General features: G+C 38.0%; 1 protein-coding gene across 1 annotated transcript in view; it reads left to right on the forward strand.

Moving 5' to 3' along the window:
- Positions 1-20,350, forward strand: part of PREP (prolyl endopeptidase) — a 136,910-nt gene that overhangs the window by 53,161 nt on the left and 63,399 nt on the right. Inside the window, exons 8-10 of the mRNA XM_063443545.1 lie at positions 3,142-3,333; positions 11,571-11,768; positions 16,451-16,554. Coding sequence (XP_063299615.1) covers positions 3,142-3,333; positions 11,571-11,768; positions 16,451-16,554 — 494 coding nt within the window. The remainder of the gene's footprint in view (positions 1-3,141; positions 3,334-11,570; positions 11,769-16,450; positions 16,555-20,350) is intronic.

Raw genomic sequence — 20,350 nt, forward strand, 5'->3', positions numbered from 1 at the left:
GTCGGAGTGATAAAAACTGGAGGTGTGTTTACCCCGCAATCTAAACATGATCGTATTTTCAAAGCAGCAATGTTTTACACAACAGGAGCAAAACACGGGACACCCGTATTCCGATTGTTGCTGTCTCTAACAGATTGTTGCTGTCTCTTTAAATAGTACTTATGATATTTAACATGTCCCTCTACCTGATGTATATGAAAATGCCTCACATTTTAACATTTTACACACACGGTTTCCATTTCAGCACCTTTTGTGCTGTGTTTTTAAAACCATAAAACCACTTACGCTTTTTATGAAATTATAATGGTTACAAATGTCACTGTTGGGGATTTTTTTTCAAAAGTATGGCAGTCACGTTGGAATCAACAGAAAAAAATTAAATTAACTTAAAAAAAAAAAAATCTCCCTCCATGTACTTTTATTTTTTTCTTTATACATTAAAAGACAATCTGGCAGGTAGACAATTCTAAGTGTATACACCTAGAGGGCATTCTAATGTGCCCTGTTCTTTATGCTTCAAGTTCCCAGCTGGCTCTGTTTTTATTTAATTTCACAGATTTTATTTTCTTCTGTTGTTATAGGCACGGCTGTGGTAATAAAGAGCAAAAAATAAAAGAAATCGCTTTTTTAATGAGATCTAGGAAGGGTATATGACATTATAAAATGGTTTAGGTCTTTTGCCAAGGCAAGTTTGTTACTGTAACAGATTTGCAGAGTACAACTTTGACAACTGCATACACAATAAAAATTCTAAAACAGTAAAACTTGCAGCGACACACTGTTAGTAAAATGTTTTGCCCTTACTATAATGAACATTTGCACTGCTTTGTTTTCTGAGTGGCAGAACATTCTAATGGAAACCTTGAATGTTATAGAAAGCAGGATAGAATATGGAGGTATTGTCAAATCTACTTTTAATAAAAACTGTTTAAGAAAAAATAAAGAACAAGCTCAAGTAGCACTTTATTAGCATCAGTACTGAATAAGGTCCCACCTCACGTAACATGTTGTTCCCTTGATATTTTTTCATGGAGCAGTTTTTTGGTTTTTTTTCTTCTTTTTTTTTTTTCAATTGGTTTATGTGCATGTAATACAGGTAGCACGTTAATTATAGTGAAAGGCAGGTGTGGTGTTTGTAAATGCAGTTGTTGAGGTTTGAAAGTTGTGCAGGGTTCCAAGGATTTAAAAAATTTACATATTCTGGCAAATAAATGATGCAGACACAGTTTGACCCTCCGAAGTGTAATACACATTATAAATGTATATATTATTATTATTATTATTATAATATTCGTATAGTGCCAACAAATTCCGTAGCGCTTTACAGTGGGTGGACTAACAAACATGTAGTTGTAACCAGACAAGTTTAACGCACAGAAAGAGTTGAGGGACCTGCTAGAGGAAGTGGGGTAAAGTGACACAAAATGTAAGGGAAGTATTAGGGAAGTAGATTGGTCGAATAGTATTCAATGAAGACTTAGTGTGTTTTTTGGGGGTTTTTTTTTTAGCCATTAACAGTTTAATTGATATGCTTTTATGAGTTTCACATAAATGGTGCAGCCCTAGAGAAGTCTAGAATGCGATCATCAGAGGTAGAAGTACAAACAGAGGATAGACGCAGGTCTTCGGCAGATCGCAGGGGCCTAGACAGGACATATATGTGTATTAGGGAGGGAAGATAGGTGGGAGTAGCATTATGTAGAGATTTGAACCATAATTTTATATTGAGCCCTATATGTTATGGGAAACCAATGCAGGGACTGACAGAGGGGTGAGGCATGGGAGGTGGGGCCAGACAGGAAGATGAGTCTCGCCGCCACGTTTATTATAGACTGCAATGGGGCAAGTTGGAAACATGTAAGACCACTAAGAAGCGGATTGCAGTAGTCGAGGCGAAAGAGGACAGTGGCATGGACCAGCACCTTAGTCGCATCTGGCGTTGAGTAGGGGCGGGTGTGTGAAATGTTTTTGAAATGGAAGCGGCAGGAATTAATGATCGACTGGACATTGAGGGGTGAAGGCGAGGTCGGAGTCAAAGAGAACACCTAGGCAGCGAGCCTGCTTGGTGGAGCTGATGGTAGCACCATTAACGTGGAAGGAGACAGAAACGGGAGTAGCAACTTTTGAGGGAGGAAAGACCAGAAGTTCTGTTTTGGACAAGTTGAACTTAATGAAGTGGGCAGCCATCCAGTTAGAAATAGCACAGAGGCCGTCAGAGACACTAGTCAAGAGGGGGAGGGGGGGGGGAGAGATCAGGAGAGGAGAGAGAGATTTGCGTGTCATCTGCACAGAAGTGATATTGGAAGCCAAAGGAGCTGATGAGTTTACCAAGGGAGGAAGTATAGATCGAGAACAGTAGGGGACCAAGGACTGAACCTTGGGGGACACCAACAGAGAGAGGTTGGGAGGAAGAGGTAGAGCCAGAGAAAGAGACACTAAAAGAGTGCTGGGTGAGGTAGGAGGAACACCAGGAGAGGGCAATATCTCGAATATCTCGTAGACCGAGATTACGGAGGATGAGAAGAAGCTGTTGATGATCAACAGTATTAAAAGCAGCGGAAAGGTGAATGAGAATTAGGATAGAGTAATGGGCGCGAGATTTTGCAGTGAGTAGATAGTTTGATACTTTGGTCAGAGCTGTTTCCACAGATTGCTAAATTGATACGCCATTTTTGTTCTCTTCAGCTTATGTCTATATTCTTTTCTTTATTTTTCTCTTTATAGAACTCTTTGCAAAATATAATATTTTGGATGTGGAATATTCACTTTTCCTTTTACCTGTTCTGTACTAAATTTGTCTTCCTCCTACAGCATGTTATTACACAGTAGTAACTTCCAAACACATAGTGACAGCTAAAAGAGACTTTGATATAAAGGAACAATGTCAACTTGTCAAAGCTCAGGGTTTCATCCTCTTTCTTAAAGGCCAACTCCATGTTCTCTCAAAACTGTCTGCCCTGTTTTATTCTTCTGCCATTTACTTTGACCTTGTGAGTAACAGTTTGAATGGTACATGTTGTGTTATAGATGCGTAAGAGAGGGAAGAGCATGTGAAATGATTTCTGTTCTTTAAAATACTATTGACTTTGATTGTGTAATTTTTTTTTTGGACTTGATTTTATATTTTTTTTTATTTTTCAGAAATTCTCCCGTGGGTGAAGCTAATAGATAACTTCGAAGGAGAATATGAATACATCACAAATGAAGGGACAGTTTTCACCTTTAAAACTAACCGCAATGCACCAAACTACAAGTTAATTAACATAGACTTCAATGATCCTGAAGAATCCAAGTGGAAAGAGCTTATTCCGGAACATAATAAAGATGTCTTAGGTAAGAATGTAATACAAAGGAAAGAAAATCCCTTTTAAACACAGTTTCACTTGTATAGTTCTACCTACTTAAATGTGCTTTTGAGGGGTCAGCCATGAATTTTCACTGATCATCATGCAAAATTCAGCCAAGATCAGAAATCATCTGTCTGCTTGTTCTGATTTTAATGGCATTTGATTGATATGTGATTTTACTGTGATATTCCGTGTGCTTTTGAAGTTTCCTTGCAAAAAACGTCCTGAGATGACACCTATTTTGGTACAACTGATTGCAATATTCCTTTAGTTACCCTTTGTGTTTACTAGTACTGATATATGGCTTTTTAACTTTGGCCATGCCAGTCTTATTCTTGTCATAGACAAGCCCACTTTCTAAGGATTCTGGGAGTTGGCAGCATGGCAGAAGTTGTGTATTAATCCACGTATTCGCAAATTGGGATCTCAATTCAATTTGTCTCTGAGGGAAGCATATTAAGTGCCAGTGGGGAGAGTGTTTGTATTGTTTTTATTTTTTTTTGCCTTGCTCACTCTAAAAAGACTTGAAGACTTGTTTCTTGCCTTAGCTGTATTTTTCCAAATGTTCAAATCAACCAAATGCTGACTAAGATTTCTTGATTTTAATGGATACTTTGTGATCTACTTCTAAGAGTCTGTTTGTTCATCTAAATACCAATGCTGGGGTTTGGCAAGGTTTATTCTGTCTGATCTGTGACCACCACACTTTGGCATGCAAATGTGCACTTCATTTGAAATACGCTAGGCTGTATCTCATTTCCTTACCGCAGATTTCTTATTCTGTGACGAAGCATCGTTTCATGATTTACAGTGCCCCCATAAAGATTTAGTATCGAAAATGAATCGCATAGTAGAAAAAAATTGTGGGTAAAAAAAACATGCATTGAAAACATTATTAGTCTCTTGTGCTCCATATTTTGATAGGAATATATGGTAAAATAGTTCTCATTTACATAGTTCACAGCACAACCATTATCGTGATTTATCGTTTTCCGTCGGTTTGCTGTATAAATGTTCATTTGTATCTGACATTGGTGCATTGAGAAGTGTGCTTTAAGAATTACACATCCCAAGAATTTCCAATTCTTGTTGACTAATTGCGGAATAAATAGAAATTAAATCAAGCTTCGTATCACCTTTTTTTATAACTTTGTTTTTTGTTTTTTTTCTGTAGACCTTCATAAGCTTATTTAAAAAAAAAAAAAGGTTTGAAAAATAGCATGAAGAATAGTGTGCAGAGTTGCATACTGTTTTTTCACATGCTTGATCCAGTGTCCATAATTTAAAGGACCACTATAGTGCCAGGAAAACAAACTCAGGGTCCCACTCCCGCTGCGCTGAAGGGGGAGGAAGGGGGTCAATCCCTTACCTTTTTTCCCTCTTCTGATGTCATCGGCTGAATGTGCATGCACGGCAAGAGCCACGCGCGCATTCAGCCAGTCCATAGGAAAGCATTCTCAATGCTTTCCAATGGATGCTGGCGTCTTCTCACTGTGAAAATCACAGTGAGAAGCGCAGAAGCGCCTCTAGCGGCTGTCAGTGAGACAGCCACTAGAGGCTGGATTCACCCTATTGTAAACATAGCAGTTTCTCTGAAACTGATATGTTTACAGCTGCAGGGTTAAAACAAGGGGGACCTGGCACCCAGACCACTTCATTGAGCTGAAGTGGTCTAGGTGCCTATAGTGGTCCTTTAATTCTTTGCTCGCTGTCTACCCTTATAAACAGGAAAGGCTATGCAGAATTCACAAGCATTGATGTAGTTCCAGACCCTGCTCAATCATGACCAGAGTTGGCAGGGCAATTCACTGAAGTCAGAATTCAGAGTGAATTTCAGAATTTAAGGTCAAAGTAGCCGATCCGTAAGCATAGCCAATTTAGAGAATTTTTCTGATTCGGCTTTTTGGCTTTTAACATTTTTAAATTCACTTTGATTTGTCACTTTATTAAGTAACACTGTGTGTGCTTTTACTTTTGCATATGTTTGAGGACCACTAATTAAACTATTAACTATTTACTATGTTACTGGTGAAAAAATTTGAATGAATGCAGTCATCACATGTTACCTATAAACGTGTCTAATTTATTTTTATTTGCCAAAAAATACTTACAGTAAAGTTAATACCGGTAGATACTTGCACATGGCATGCTGTATAGTTCTCCAGCAAGGTTGAATGTAAACTTTTGTAGTAATCGGTTGAAGGTACAAAAACAGTAGGTGTGCCTTATTTCTCTCATTGAAGTGTGCCTTGGTCTGAAAAATGTTTTGGGAGCCACTGCTATAGGGGGGCTAAGGGCAAGAGACATTAGAACTGAAGTTACTGGGGAGAAGAGTTCTATACATTGGGACTATTTGTTAAAGACATAGAAAGTTGAGTTCTAAAGAGCCAGCAATTTGCTGTAGAATCTTCTAGTTTAAAGGACCACTAAAGGCATCCAGACCACTTATTTGTGATTTAATGATGGTGCAGTGGTCCTTTCGTTTTAACCCTGCTGTGTAACACATTAGTGTTTTGTAGATACAACAATGCTTACGTTGCATGGTTAACTACGTCTCTAGTGGCTGTCTTCCTGACAACCGCTAGAGACGCTTCCACTGTGAGATCCGAGTCAAACTCTGTTCTCACTGCTAACCTCCATTTCATTGGAGAAGCACAGCTTTTCGTCCCCAATGCTCGTCTGTAAGGAGCATTGGAATGGATGAGCGAGAAGAGTAAAAATTACGTCACGGGAATCAGATCGAGCGGTTTCAGGAACTTGATCTCAGTCATGAGAAATAAAGGTTATTAAAACCCTTTTTTCCAATAATTTAGTTTTGGAGGGGGCATAGGAGAACACAATAACATTAAGAATACGAGTTTGAATTCCTAATGCTATAGTGTTCCTTTAAGAATTTTGATGGGAAATTGTTGTAGTTGCAGGCAGCAACCCTTAGTCTTTGCCCTTCATTTTCCCTTTTATAATTTGGAATGTTAATACAGGTGCAAATTCATATTGGTATAGAATACTTTCAGTGCCATACAGCTGCTATTTTCAGTTGTTTGGCACTGTCAGATTTTCTGGTACTGGATGTTACTGAGGTAGATGTGTTTTTGTTCCTATGTTAAATTAAGCTAAGAGACAACTAAGCAATTCTTTGATTGGAAAATGAATTGGAATCGACAAAAATTGTTTTACTTTAGTTCCAATTTTTTTTCTTTTAGATTTCTTACTGCCTAATGCTGAATGCAACAATCTCACATAAATTACCACCACAAGGTTAATCAAGGGATTAATCATTTGTATTCTCACTGTGGTGAATCAGCCTTTCCAAGGCAATCAAGCTCAGTTGGGGTTAATTAATTCAGCAGAGACTTGGGCTAAATTTAGAGCTCTTTGGAAGTGTTCAAAGGAAAACAAGTATGGTTTATAAACCTTTTAATAAAATTTATATTATAAAAATACTCTTCATGTATACAGTTTCTAATCTGCTAGTATTTAATTGTGTAAACATCCAGTGGCTTCATGAACATTGCACATTTGTTTGAATTGGCAATGATTGTATTTGTAACATTTTGGCACAATACTACAGGAGATTCCTAACCTTAAACCAGGGAAAGAGTACAAATCTGATTATCTTTAAGCCATTTCTGTGTTTCCTAATCCCTGGGACAGAACCCAAAACTGAGCCCCAGTGTTATTAGCAATGGTTCCTTGGTGATTGGAACAGTCACACTATATTTGTCAGGTTCCAAAAGAACTGCCCATAAAAGATTTGCAGTAGCTGCACAGTAGAGGAGACCTCTTTGACACAAAGTCAAATGAAGGTGGCCTGGGGAATTTATTTTTAATGTATAATATATTACAGTTAAAGAATAAGTAACCAAACTAATATTAATTAAAAATAGGTCACCAAACTTATGCCGTGGTTATGTTCCTGATCCTTGTAAAATCAATCAAAACATCACTAAGCTGAGTATTTCCTAGCCAGCAATGAAAAACGAATCGTTTAAGAACTGTGATAATTAAGGCTTGTTTGTTTATTTGCCCCCCCCTCCTCCACCCCCACTGTTTCTACATTTCTTCTGGAATGATTTTGTATGATGCCTGTATTTTTAATTGCAGTACGTGTTATTGATCCAAATCGATTGTCCAGCTATTTTTCTGGGACATGGATGGTTAGTTTTCCATAATGGCAAATCATCTTTCTTAAACTTCGTCCTTTAGAGACTAGATATGGACTTTTCTCCCTTTGTAGATTAAAGATCACACTTCAGAGCGGTAATTTGCTTTTTAGTATGTATTATACATTTATGTGGGTCAAATCGTCTGAAGATAAATAAAGGAAAATAGATAATAAATCACTGTATAATCTACAGTACAAGTGCATCTACAAGTAAAATACTATACATAGATTACGGTTTGTTTAAAGATTGGCTTTTGAATGAAAATTCATTTGATATCCACATTATACACTACCGTGGGGAAGCTCCACTTTTATAGTTTCATGAGGTCATTAATACACGTTGGAGGATAGCTGACTCAGGATTAATTTGCTAAAGTGCTATTTCTCGGAAGGTTTTTTGTTTAGCCTTACAGTGGTAGCAGCAGGGGGCAAAGACCGTATAGAAATGCTGATTGAATGCTTAATCATGACGACTTGGAAGTTGTCACAGGTAAATTAGATATTCCAATGTTTAATGCATGATTGTATCTATTGCCTATACTTACCTGGGCCCCAATAAACACTACTTAAAGGGTTGTAATGTCTGATTACCTGGAGAATGCCCCATGATTAGATGGTATATCTCCATCCCTTGGTGATCCGGAACCAAGGCCATATATCTGACTATACAAATCTTATTTCCTCCCCTCAATTTTTTTGTTGAATTAGTCTTCCTTAAACTCTGTGCTAGAATTTATGGGATCTTGATATTGGTTATAACTGGACTCATCATACCCTAAGTTTTGTTACGTTGTATTTTTTATTTGGGTGTAGTAGTAGACCTATTCTGCCAGGTTGATAAACAGACTCACTGTTCTATATAGCAACCTCATTCTTGTGTTGTAAGTACTGATTTCCCCTCTACCATACCCTATTAATTGCTTGACAGTTTACAGTGCTACTAGACAAATACTGAACTATACGACTTAGATCCAGTTTATTTTTTGTTGCAGGATATCTTTCTGCTGCTTGTTTTACGTTACTAATATGAAGGATGTTGCTCAGTTTGCATGAGTGACAACTTAAAGTGTTCTAGAACTAATAATTCTTTATTTTCCAAAGCACTTTCCTCAAGCAATTACTATTACCAGGAAATGTACTCCTGGGCTGAAAGTGGCGTCTCCACTGGGTGAAAACATTAACACACTGACTGTTATTAATATTTATAAGGCGCCACAAATTCCACAGCAAAGTACAATTGGTGTTATAAACCTCTTGTGACAAGTATGATGTTCGTACTTGTCACACAAGGTAATCAGTTGACCTTTAACAATCTGACTAGGAAATATGATTTAGTAAAGGTCAAACTGTTTGCTTTTACATTGCCATGATCTAACACACCTTGAGATCAGATTGACCATTCTTCAGACAGACTCTTCTAGCTCCAAGCGACTCTAGATAATAAAAAATATTGCTAAATTCACATGTAAAGGCCATTTGTTAACTGATGTTACTTTTTACTATAATGCTGTGTTGCATAGGTGTTTGTGTGCGCGTGTGTGTGCATACATACATACATACGTCCTTTTTCTCTGTGTTGGGAAAGCAGTTCGCTATCTGAGCTCATAATTGCAATCCAAGTAAATTACATACCAGTCCGTCAACAAATGCGTACATCTCTCTCTCTTTTCTACTGCCCTCTCTATCTCCCAGACTGGCGACGACTTCTGAGGCAATCAGTACCAACTGGGCGTCACCACAGTATGCTATCTCAACATCTCTATTGAGGAGGCATCTCTCAAGCTCTGACTATCTGTGCAATATAGTAATTTCTTTCAGGGAATGTCTGGAACATGTTGCATGGACCTCTCAAGGTGCCAGGGAAAAAATGCTTACTAAATTCCTGGCACCTAGTGCAACTTTTCAGTGGAAGGAAGCAGTGCCAGTGTGGGGGTTATTTCCAACATCCACTTTCTGTGTAATATGCAGGCATATGTTAAAACAAACAAATTGTTCTGGTGCTCTGATCAATTACCCGACTCCTAAGTTTACCAGGAAGGAGAAGGACCAGTTGTCTGATTGACCACACGCGGATGTAACAAGTTTAATATATGAGTTCCAATTTGTATTGAAATCTGCATTATTATTTTTTTTGTAAAATGGAGAAAAAAATAGAAAGGCAGTAACTATTCCATTCAAGTACTGCCGACAGCACTATGAAAGCATAATGAAAACTGATAAGAATCTAAGCTTTTTATTAATGAATGCTCTACACATTTGGCCCTTTGTGTTTTTTCATTTTGCTTGCACATACGGTATTGTACTATTTTCATCCTGTTCTATTCATAAATCTCAACCCAGATAATTTTTGACAAGGAAAATGCCATTTGTGAAGCCTCAATGGCAGTAATATACTTTGTGTTTTTTCAGGATGGGATAACTAGCATTGATCTTACAAAATTGATTAATGCTACTCCCTACTTTTTATTCATTTAAAAAAGCGAACATTACTTGAGATCACTGCACTGTTTAAAGTACTGGCAGAATTATATACGACACATATGGAGCTACAGTGTCATTCTATCGGCATGTTAAGATTAAATCAAGTCTGGGGTCAGTACAGGCATATAGGAGTGTAACTCTCATTTCATTGGTTGTGGAAGATTAGGTGGGTTTTGTGGGCAACAAAGACAAAAACGGCTCCAGCAATATATGAGCATATAAAACCTGACACTGTTATGCATAAATCAATGACTGCTTTTTTAGACTGATGAAATAAACAAGCTTTCTATAGATGAGGGTCTATAGAAGAGCTAACGTGGTTTCCTATTCATGCAACTGTGACTCCTGATATTCTCAGCCAGCCATACACACATACATTTCTATTTAATGAGACTGTGGAGCACCACAGGAAATTGCACAGAAACTGGAGAGCTACCTGGTGACACACACACACACACAAGATCTACAGGCTGTTTGATCTAAATTACGCTACCGGTCAAACGTTTTAGAACATTTACATTTTTCCATTTTTTTTTTTATTTAAAGGAACACTACAGCGTTAGGAATTCAAATTTGTATTCCTAACACTATAGTGTCTTCAAGCCATTTAAGTGACCCACCCACCACCAATCTCCAAGCGCATAAACAGGTATTTCACACGTAACTTTTACCCCACACCACAGTGCTCTCTCCACGGCCAGTGCCACCTCCATTGCTGAGATAATCATCCCTATGCTTTCGCATACGCACGTATTGAGAGGCTAGGGTGCCTGCGCAAAAAACAGATGTGCTGAGCCAATCAGATGGTCTCTGAGACCTTCTGATATAAATAATAATGTTTTACTCTGTTATTTGCACAGAAAGCACATCTAGTAACTGTCTGGGTGACAGCCACTAGAGGCATTTAAACCCTGCACTGTAAACATTGCAATTCAGCAAGAAATGGCAAAAATGCCATCAGCTTTAAATATGCATTTCTTGGGCCATCTCTGAAGACTTGATAAAGGTCTTGTAGACAAATTAATCGGAAACCGATCTTTCCACGCAATTTGGTATTAGGGGGTAGAATAAGAACTTTGTTGTTTCTGGCATACTTTTTATAAGAGTCTTCCGCTGAACACACTAGTGCACACGAAACCTGTTTGCTATCACCACTGATTGGTGTATTTGCCATTTGTGAGTTTAGTATTGTATGCTTGAATTGCCAGCACTCTATACTGCCTAGTAAATGACAAGTACTTTCTAATTCAATACTTACGTATATTAATGGTAAAATAACTTTCCAAACTACATTCGATTTAAATTGTAGAAAGAACTCCACTAATATCAACTATAATATCTAATATATCTAATAATATACTTTTTTTTAACTTTATTATTAAAGTACTTCAAGACATTAAACTGAATAAAATTCAACAAAATCTGGAAAAACTGAGGTGTTCTAAAACTTTTGTAAGTTACTGTAATTAATGTAAAATTTTCATAAGTGTTTAATGGCCGCTGTTGATGCCCCATAGACTGCTAATGCCTTTTATGATTTTATTTATTTAAAAAAAATGTTTTTTTCTTTTTTTTAGAGTGGGTATCATGCGTCCGTTCCAACTATCTTGTCCTATGCTACCTCCATGATGTGAAAAACCTCTTACAACTGCATGACTTGGCCTCTGGAAATTACTTAAAGACTTTCCCTCTGGATGTTGGCAGCGTTGTGGGATACAGTGGGCAGAAAAAAGACTCTGAAATATTTTACCAGTTCACTTCCTTTTTATCACCAGGTGAGTTTTAACCAATTAGCTTTTCCATCTTAGTATTGTTTACGGCATGCCTTTCTGGATGGATATGTAACTTTAGATGTTTGGTGCGCTGTTCTCTGTTTTTGTTTACTTCTAGTTGACTATACCTCCATTAATTAACTACTAACTAAATAAAGATTAATAGTCATGTGTTCAAGAAAACACAAAAGGGGTGTGAAAGTATCCAGTTACATTCAGGGAACCCAGTAGAGTCTATCACGCCTGGAGCACCATGGTAGGGATCTGCAGTCCATTAGAAGTATTCAAAATCAAATTCCAAAGGCTTTGCAGAGTAGTGCAAATAGGAATGAGGTTTATTCAGCCTCTATGAAACATTTCCGCGTCAAGCCTTAATCAGTACATCCTGCCCAATCATCTGTCAAAATAAGGTCATCTGACTAAAGAAAGTGAGGGTGTGAGATCAAAGAAGAGGAAGATGATCTTCACCATCTTCTGTAACGGTAACGGTTTACAATTTTTTTTTTTTACATATCATATATTTTTTTTTTAATCAAATAGAATTTAGCAAATTAAATTAAAAAAACAAAACAAACACAATTTGATTGAAATTACAATAGTTATATTACACTAATCGCTTGTGGTAGTACTGCTGCTGTTATTGTGTCCACTTGGTTTTTCCATTAAGTCATTTAAAAATAAAAAGTAAGACAATGACAATCACTTCCTCTCAGATTACAAATATTTCTAGCAAACAATTGAGTATACTGCAGCCAAGAACGGTAACTAGAAAGATGAGGCGTTACAAAGAAACATCCTGAAAAAAAGGTCAAATCTAATACACCGTTACGGGACTGCAGAATTACTACACACCTATGGCATCTCAGTTGCAGTCTGGAATGACCGTTCAGGGCTGCTAATGCACAAATTGCATCCATGCTGGCGACAGATGACCAGTGGCTGCACAGACCTCCCTCTATGCCACCCAAGTTCTCCCTGCAACCTTGTCCTCCACCTTGCTGCAGGTGGAGTTATGTCCCGAAGGCTGGACTGAGCTTGGATGGCATGGTGGGAAGACTTGAAGGCATTGGTCGTCCATCGTCTGCATGTTATGCATGCTGGCGACTGACTCTTATCTTTGCACAGAACTGACATTAGAAGTTCTTGTTCCATGCTGCTAAATGACACTGCCAGAGGTAGAGTTACATCTCCATTATCAAACGGACTAAACTCTATATGGGAGCTATAATCATTCATTTTTGTTCTTTACTGTGGTGCACAATTTTGTGAATTCTCATCGACTAATCATGAATCGACTAATCATCTGAGAATGATTGCATTTGTCTGTTGCGTAATCTTTAGGTGTACATCTCCCAGAATAAGCAAAAGCAACTTTAAATATGTATTGAGCAAGCAGTGGCCATGAACATCCTCCATGAATTTGCACGTAAACAGAATTTTAAAAGAAATTTATTGAAGGAACAAGCAGTCTGGCGAACTTTTCATCTAGATATTTCACAGATGTAATGAAAATATTGTTATCATCCAAGGAATAAGTGTTTCAGCAAAAAAGTTTGGCATGGTCAGCATATGTCTCAGTTTGCATCAAATCTATTTTGTGACAGCAGTTATCTTGCAAACTTTTATAAGCCTTGATAGTCTTCTGGATGAAGAATTGTCAGAAGTTACCAGAGACGCACCATTAATTGAGATACTAAAACGTGGAATTGTGGAGTTTCTACATTGTGCTTAATAAATCACATAGCCATCCTAATAAAAAGAGATTGCTATCATACAGCAAAAAAAAGCTTTAGTCTGTTCCAGTCAGCACTTTAGTGTACTAGATTTCTTCTATTAAAGGAACACTACAAAGTTAGAAAATTAATGCATTTATTTCTAATGTTAGATTGTGGTGAGATCAATTAAACTAAAATAGAAGTTACTTACTCAAATCCAACAGAGAGACCATCTTCATCTCTGCCCTAGGGAGAAGCACTGGTTTTGTGGAGAGTATGTTTGGCCACTCGAGAAGCCTACGCTTCCTCTTGACGTTAAGTAGAAAAGCCTCTAGGCTGTCTGACAGGTGTAATGAGGGAGATTTAGAAAAGAGCAAATTTATTTTGAAATATGCACTTTAAAAAATATATATATATATATAAACTGGACACATAAGCACTTTGGCAGATTTTAACGGGACACACCCAAGCACCATAATTACTACATGCTCTATAGTCATTATTTACCCAAGATTGCCCTGGCGCCATCCAACGGTATGATGTACAATCATTTTTAGCATGATTTGATAAATTACCTGGATCCTTATGGCACCTGTATTAGATCCACTGCATTTAATCTCTATCAAACAAAAGAAGCTGGATGTCAAACCGTGCCAAAATCGTTTCACCTCTTTTGGTGGGACAGCACCAGAGCAGTATTGGGACAATGACCACTACAGCTCGCTGTGGTAGTTATGATGGCCTGAGTCTGTGACTCTTAACATAGTAAGTAAGGGAACCATTTTAGAACAGTTTAAAAACGTTTTACTTTGTGTCTGCTGGGCACTACTCCTGCTCTATGACTTCCTATGGAGAGTTTGAAGCTCGCAAGTTAGAGCTTTAGTAAGCTCTCCTGAGCTAAGCACAGGAATGCATTGCCAGCTCATTGGCTGAGAGCGCCAGTTGATCTGCATTGCTTAGATCAGATAAACAGAGTTACTGGCTCTCTATAGGAAGTATTTGAGGTGGTATTTGAGGTGGGAAATGGCAACCGGCAGACCCGGGTAAGAAATCAAACCATTTTATTGTGCAAGTTCCTTCTGCACAATAGATACAGAAACCTTGATCATTTTTTGTCAGGGCACCCCAGGTGCAAGTCCAAAATAAGTCCCTGTCCTTGTGATGATTGAAGCTGTATGTTGTAAGATAACACACTAATTACCAGACAATTTTAAACATACTCAATAGCTTACAAGGTTTTTCATGGGAAATAGAATAACTTCTTAAATGGAAAGAGGCAGGGGTGGTTACTAGCAAAATGTATAGGGAACCAGCCCATTTCTGCAACTAGGTCAACAAAGGCTTGATGTATAAATTTCGTAGGTCACTGACTCCATCCAGTGTTTCAGGCCTGAAAGTCATTATTTAGTTTTGTGTTCCTGGTGAGTGTCAACACTAACAGACAGCTAGTGATTTTTAATAATAATTTAACCGTGACTGAAGTGCCGTTGTCATGTAGCAGCAAGAGAACCCTAAGGGTGTTCTAAAAACTAGGACAGTAAAATGCATAATCAGGTTATGTTTAGAGCCACAAGGACTCCTGAAGAGTTGAAATCCCTCAGGATTACTCTGCACCTGAAGCTTCAGGGTCCATTGTGAGGATTGTATAAACTCATGCCTGCTGGGTACCATGGAATATGTCTTCCCAGCATTACTACTTACAATATTCCGCTGTTACAAGGGTTATTTAAGCATTAAAGAATAGTGCATATATTTCTCAATACAATTAACAGACATATGCATTGTGATTTCTAAATTAACTCAATATACCGTTATCAAAATGTAACCTCACCTTATTTCCAACAAGAAGAAACCGCTTCTTAAACCATGTGGAAATATTTAGAACCCTTAAACAGAGAGTACGATAACTCTGGCTGCCATATCATATGTGTAGACTCTTTCCTATGTTTGCATATCGGACTAATTCCACCAGCTCAGGAATTTCAGATCCAAAATGCTGGTAAGTTCCTTCTGCACAATAAACATAGCAACCCAGATCATTCTGGCCTTCATTGACCCTCATCTAGTGAAGTGTAGCTGAGACCCCTCTAGGCCTTGTGTGCCTAGTTAATTGACATTTTAAGTCCAGAATCAAACATTAGGTTTACAATGCAGTTAATGTAGTTTATGGTTTAGAAACTTGGCAACTCCTACTCTATTATATTTTGCTTGTTTAAGCTGCTTTTGGAGAACCTTAAAGGGACACTGAACCCTAAAAAAAGTGTCTTAGGTGTGTAAAGTGTGTTCTCCATTTTTGTAATTTTTCAAGAACTGCATATTTCAATAGAACGCTGCACTTTTATTTTTTTGGAACCACTGATCTCAAGTATGGTTTTACCCTGGTTCCAATCAACCCTAGTAACCTAATAGATATCCAGCATTCATGTGCACATGCAGCTTTTTGGACATTTGGTAGCTCTGAAATCTGAATACCTGGAAACTGATAAGTTTTGCACTACAGCTACTTTATTTGGGTATGACTACAGTGGATGGATTGCATATTCTCCTTATTCCTCATTTAAAAAAAAAAAACGTAAAATATTAAAAGTAGACAGTTTGTCTTTAGCGTGTGATCAGCATCTGGCCTTTTCAAAATAACAATCATGCTTGGGTTAAGTCGTTTGCATTTAGATATACCCACTTATGTCATACATTATTTCACTTACTGATTTGCATTTTGAAAATGGAACATTGTTGAATTATATCCTTTATTTAAAATAAGGAAATTTAAGCAATCTGTTTAAAAAAAAAAAAGGCAGAATTTTCTTGTGAATAAGTGCTAATAAATTATTCACTGCATAAATGTACCCTGGGCTGATTTCAGCCATGGTTTAGCTTGTGCCATTTGTTATAGTGTGTGATGATGTGTTAGACACTGCTTTCCTGATGATTAATGTGTATCAAGTTGACATTCTGGACCTCTTGTTTTAGGTATTATTTATCACTGTGACCTGACCAGCGGGGAGTTGGAACCCAGGGTTTTCCGTGAAATAACCGTTAAAGGATTTAATCCATCCGACTACCAGACTGTACAGGTAATTAATGAAGAAAAAAAATACATTTTCTACATTTATATTTACTTCCTTATTGGCTTTTAAGTGTTTATTAACAATTATAGTTAGTTTGGTATTCTTTTCCATTCTTTGAAATTGACAAGTTTCTCCTCATTAATCAGCATCACCCGTGGTGCACAATCTGTCTCAACACAGACTGACAACTTAAGGCATTTCACTGCTCTGCTGCTTAATTTTACTTGGATGAGTATTTCTCTCATGTCCTGTCATTCCTGCGGTACATGGTGTAATCACTGTTATATAATGACACCTGTCAAGTCAAGGAAAGACTGAGAGTTAATAGATCAATGAGCAAATGTCAGAAGGTAATGACTTCTAGTACAGCGTATATTCATGCTAGCTGGTTTCTGAAACAAGATGATAGTCTGCTTGTTTTTTTAACTGATCTTGTGTTTTTTTTTTTGCTATTTTTTTTATTTTTTTTTTGCTCCCACATAAATATTGGGTCTTGTTTGTCATTGTAGCAGATTTTTGTCTTCATATGGTGCCACACGGTGATATGACCTATAGGAATGAAACTTTATGAAAACATCTGTCTTATCTGTCGTATGAGTACCCCAATAGCAAGAACAAAAGTTTATTGCCGGCATAACGTAGGTGCCTTTATGATTTCCATAAAGATATCTTGAAAAAGATTAACCACAAGCTGTGCCAGCTGACAGGATCTGGACATCAAGGATTTTAAATATTAGTGTATGGTGTAAAGGGTAGCTGTGAATAAGCACCAAGTTACAAGTAACCTAGCAGCTCTGTGGAAACTACAAAGAGGGGTCTTTAAAGGGATACTCTAAGCACTGAAATAACTTTAGCTTCATAAAGTAGTTTTGTTATATAGATCGTGCCCCTAAGTCTCACTGCTCAATTCTCTACCATTTAGGATTTAAATCATTTTTTTTGTTTCTGTACATGTTGCCCTAGCCACACCTTCCCTGGCTGTAACTCACCTGCATGAAACAAATTACATGCATTTAAAATTTACATTTTTAATCAGATGTTAACCTTTTTTTAGAAGTTTTTATCTCCTGCTCTGTAAATTAAACTTGAATTACAAAAAGGAGAATCCTGCAAGGTATAGCAAGCTATTAACAGAGCAGGAGATAAGAAATTCTAAATTAAACAGAATTTGCAATAAAGGAAGTGTAAACATTAGATCTCACATTACAAGAAGTGTTTAGGAAAGATGTACATGTTATTTGAAGAGAGTCTTGACTATGGCTGTATAAGCAACATGATTTAACGCTTAAATGGCAGGGAATTGAGCATTAGGGGAATGATTAAGACTCCTGGAGCATGATCTATACACCAAAACTACTTCATTACGCTAAAGTTGTTTTGGTGACTATAGTGTCCCTTTAAGCCAGGGGAGCTAAATTTACTTTACTTTCTCCCTGTGAATGTAAAACTACTTTTATTAATCTGTACTTTCCATTTACACTCCTGGATACAGTTTGTCTTACTGTGGTATTATTTGTTTATTGTTAAATATTTTTTCCTACGTGTTGCAAGTTACTAAGATACTGATCCACAGTTTCAGGCAGTATAAAAGTTTGTAGGACCGGAAAGCACAAACACATTCTTAGTTCATTTGATTAGTGTGATTTTTTTTTTTTTTCTTCAAGTTTTAAATATAAATTGTGTTGGGCTGCCTTTCCGTTCTCTTACAGCTGTTTAGTTAAGGGAACACGCGCGCACACACACACACACACACATACACTCTCTCTCTCTTTCTGGCAACCTATATTTGTTTTTGATCTAGCTCCTTTTATATAAACTATATTATTTCAAGTACAAAGTACCAGACACTCTTAAGCTAAGAGGATAATTAAAAAAGACAACATACAAAAAAATAATAAATAAAAAAATAAATAAATAATGAAGTAAGATGGAACTACAAAAGCATAGAAACATATAGTCATGGAATCATAGAGAAAAGAAATATAAAATAAAGAATTGAAGGGAAAAAAGGAGAGGTAAACGTTGACAAAAGTGATCAGATTCCTAATTGAAGTTGGTAACTGGTAGCAAGACCATATAGTCCTTCCGTTAGGGATGCACCGAAATGAAACATTCTGGGCCAAAACCGAAAATATAGGGATATAGTTTGTATGTTAGTAGGTTATGAAGAATGTGTACGGCACATAGTGTGGTTTGGCTAGGGATGTAGTGTGTGTGTAGGACACATAGTGTGGGGTGTGATAGGGGTGCAGGGCACATAGTGTGGGATCATAGGGATGTAGTATGGGTAGGACACATTGTGTGGGGTGGCATAGGGATGGCAGAATGAGGGTGTGACAGGTGGCAGAGTGAGGGAAGGAGGGGGTGACAGGTGGCAGAGTGAGAGGGCGTGACAGGTGGCAGAGTGAGGCGGTGGCAGTGAGGGAGGATGTGACTGATGGCAAAGTGATGGGGTGACAGAGTGTGGGAGGGAGCGGGCAACTGGTGACTGAGGGAGGGGGGGACAGTGAATGAGGGAGGTGGGCAACGATGACTAAGGGAAGGGGCGACTGGTGACGGAGTGAGGGGTGTTAGAAATACACTTTTTTTTTTTTTTTTCTTTTTTCTTCCTGGTGGTTCAGTGTCCTTGCTTCCTGGTGGTCAGGTGGTCTGTCTCTCCAGCCTGAAGCTCCGCCTGGTATGAGCTGCAGACTGTGCTGTATCTCGTGATATACAGAAGTCAGAGCGTTGCCGTTGTAACCCACGGTAACACTCTGATTGGCAGGAGATCGCGAGATCTCAGCGGATCTGCAGACTGTACTGGCTCATTCCCCGAGCAGACGGGAGGGACCTCGCACCCATCTGCACACAGGGCAAGCCGCCGGGCCCCCTCGCAATATCGGGTGCTCGGTCATGGACCGAGGACCTGACAAGTCACTCTGCTCTATTTTCGTCCGAAAATATCGACAGACGAAATTTCTGTGCATCCCTACCTTCCGTGGTTGCCAAATTTTATGAGGAGTTCGGAAGCTGCCCATGACCTCAACTGATAGTTTTTCCATTTTATAGATAAAACTGATTTTTCTCAGAAGGGTACCAGAGCTAGGGACATCTTCCATCCAACAATGCAGAGTCTAGCAGTGGTAGATATTTCAACGCAAAGTCTTAGTTTCCCAGGGATTAAGAGTGGAGAAGATAGAGCACCGTTGATGAGGGCCTGGGTGTCGCAATGACTTTCTTTTGGAAAAACTCCCCAAAAGAAAATTGCCCTTTCATACTGCTATGACATATGAAAATAAGAAGTGTCTTTCAGCTTACACCCCCTAAAACACAAAGGAGACCGATCTGGGAAAAGGAGATCCAGGAGAGCTGGTTCAAGATACTACCTGGCCACATTTGGAACCATTCTCTTGTATCATGGTGCAGATCAACAACTTGTAGCAATGGTGAAAAACAATTATTCCATCATTATCATACATCTTTGGTTTCCAAAGCTTCTAGAATTCTCTTTTGTTAGGGGGACATTTATCTTGAAGCACAGAGTAAACATTTAAGATATGGAATATATACAGTGAGGGAAAAAAGTATATGACCCTCTGATTTTTAACGTTTGCCCACTGACAAAAAATGACCAATCTATAATTTTAATGGTAGGTGTATTTTAACAGTAAGAGCCAGAATAACAAAAAAAAAAAAATCCAGAATAATGTCAATGAGTGAAATAAGTATTTGACTCCTTTGACTTAGTACTAGGTGGCAAAACCCTTGTTGGCAATCACAGAGGTCAGATGTTTCTTGTGGTTTGCACACATCTCAGGAGGAA

Source organism: Pelobates fuscus, chromosome 2 (assembly GCF_036172605.1).
Source record: "Pelobates fuscus isolate aPelFus1 chromosome 2, aPelFus1.pri, whole genome shotgun sequence".
Classification (NCBI taxonomy): domain Eukaryota; kingdom Metazoa; phylum Chordata; class Amphibia; order Anura; family Pelobatidae; genus Pelobates; species Pelobates fuscus.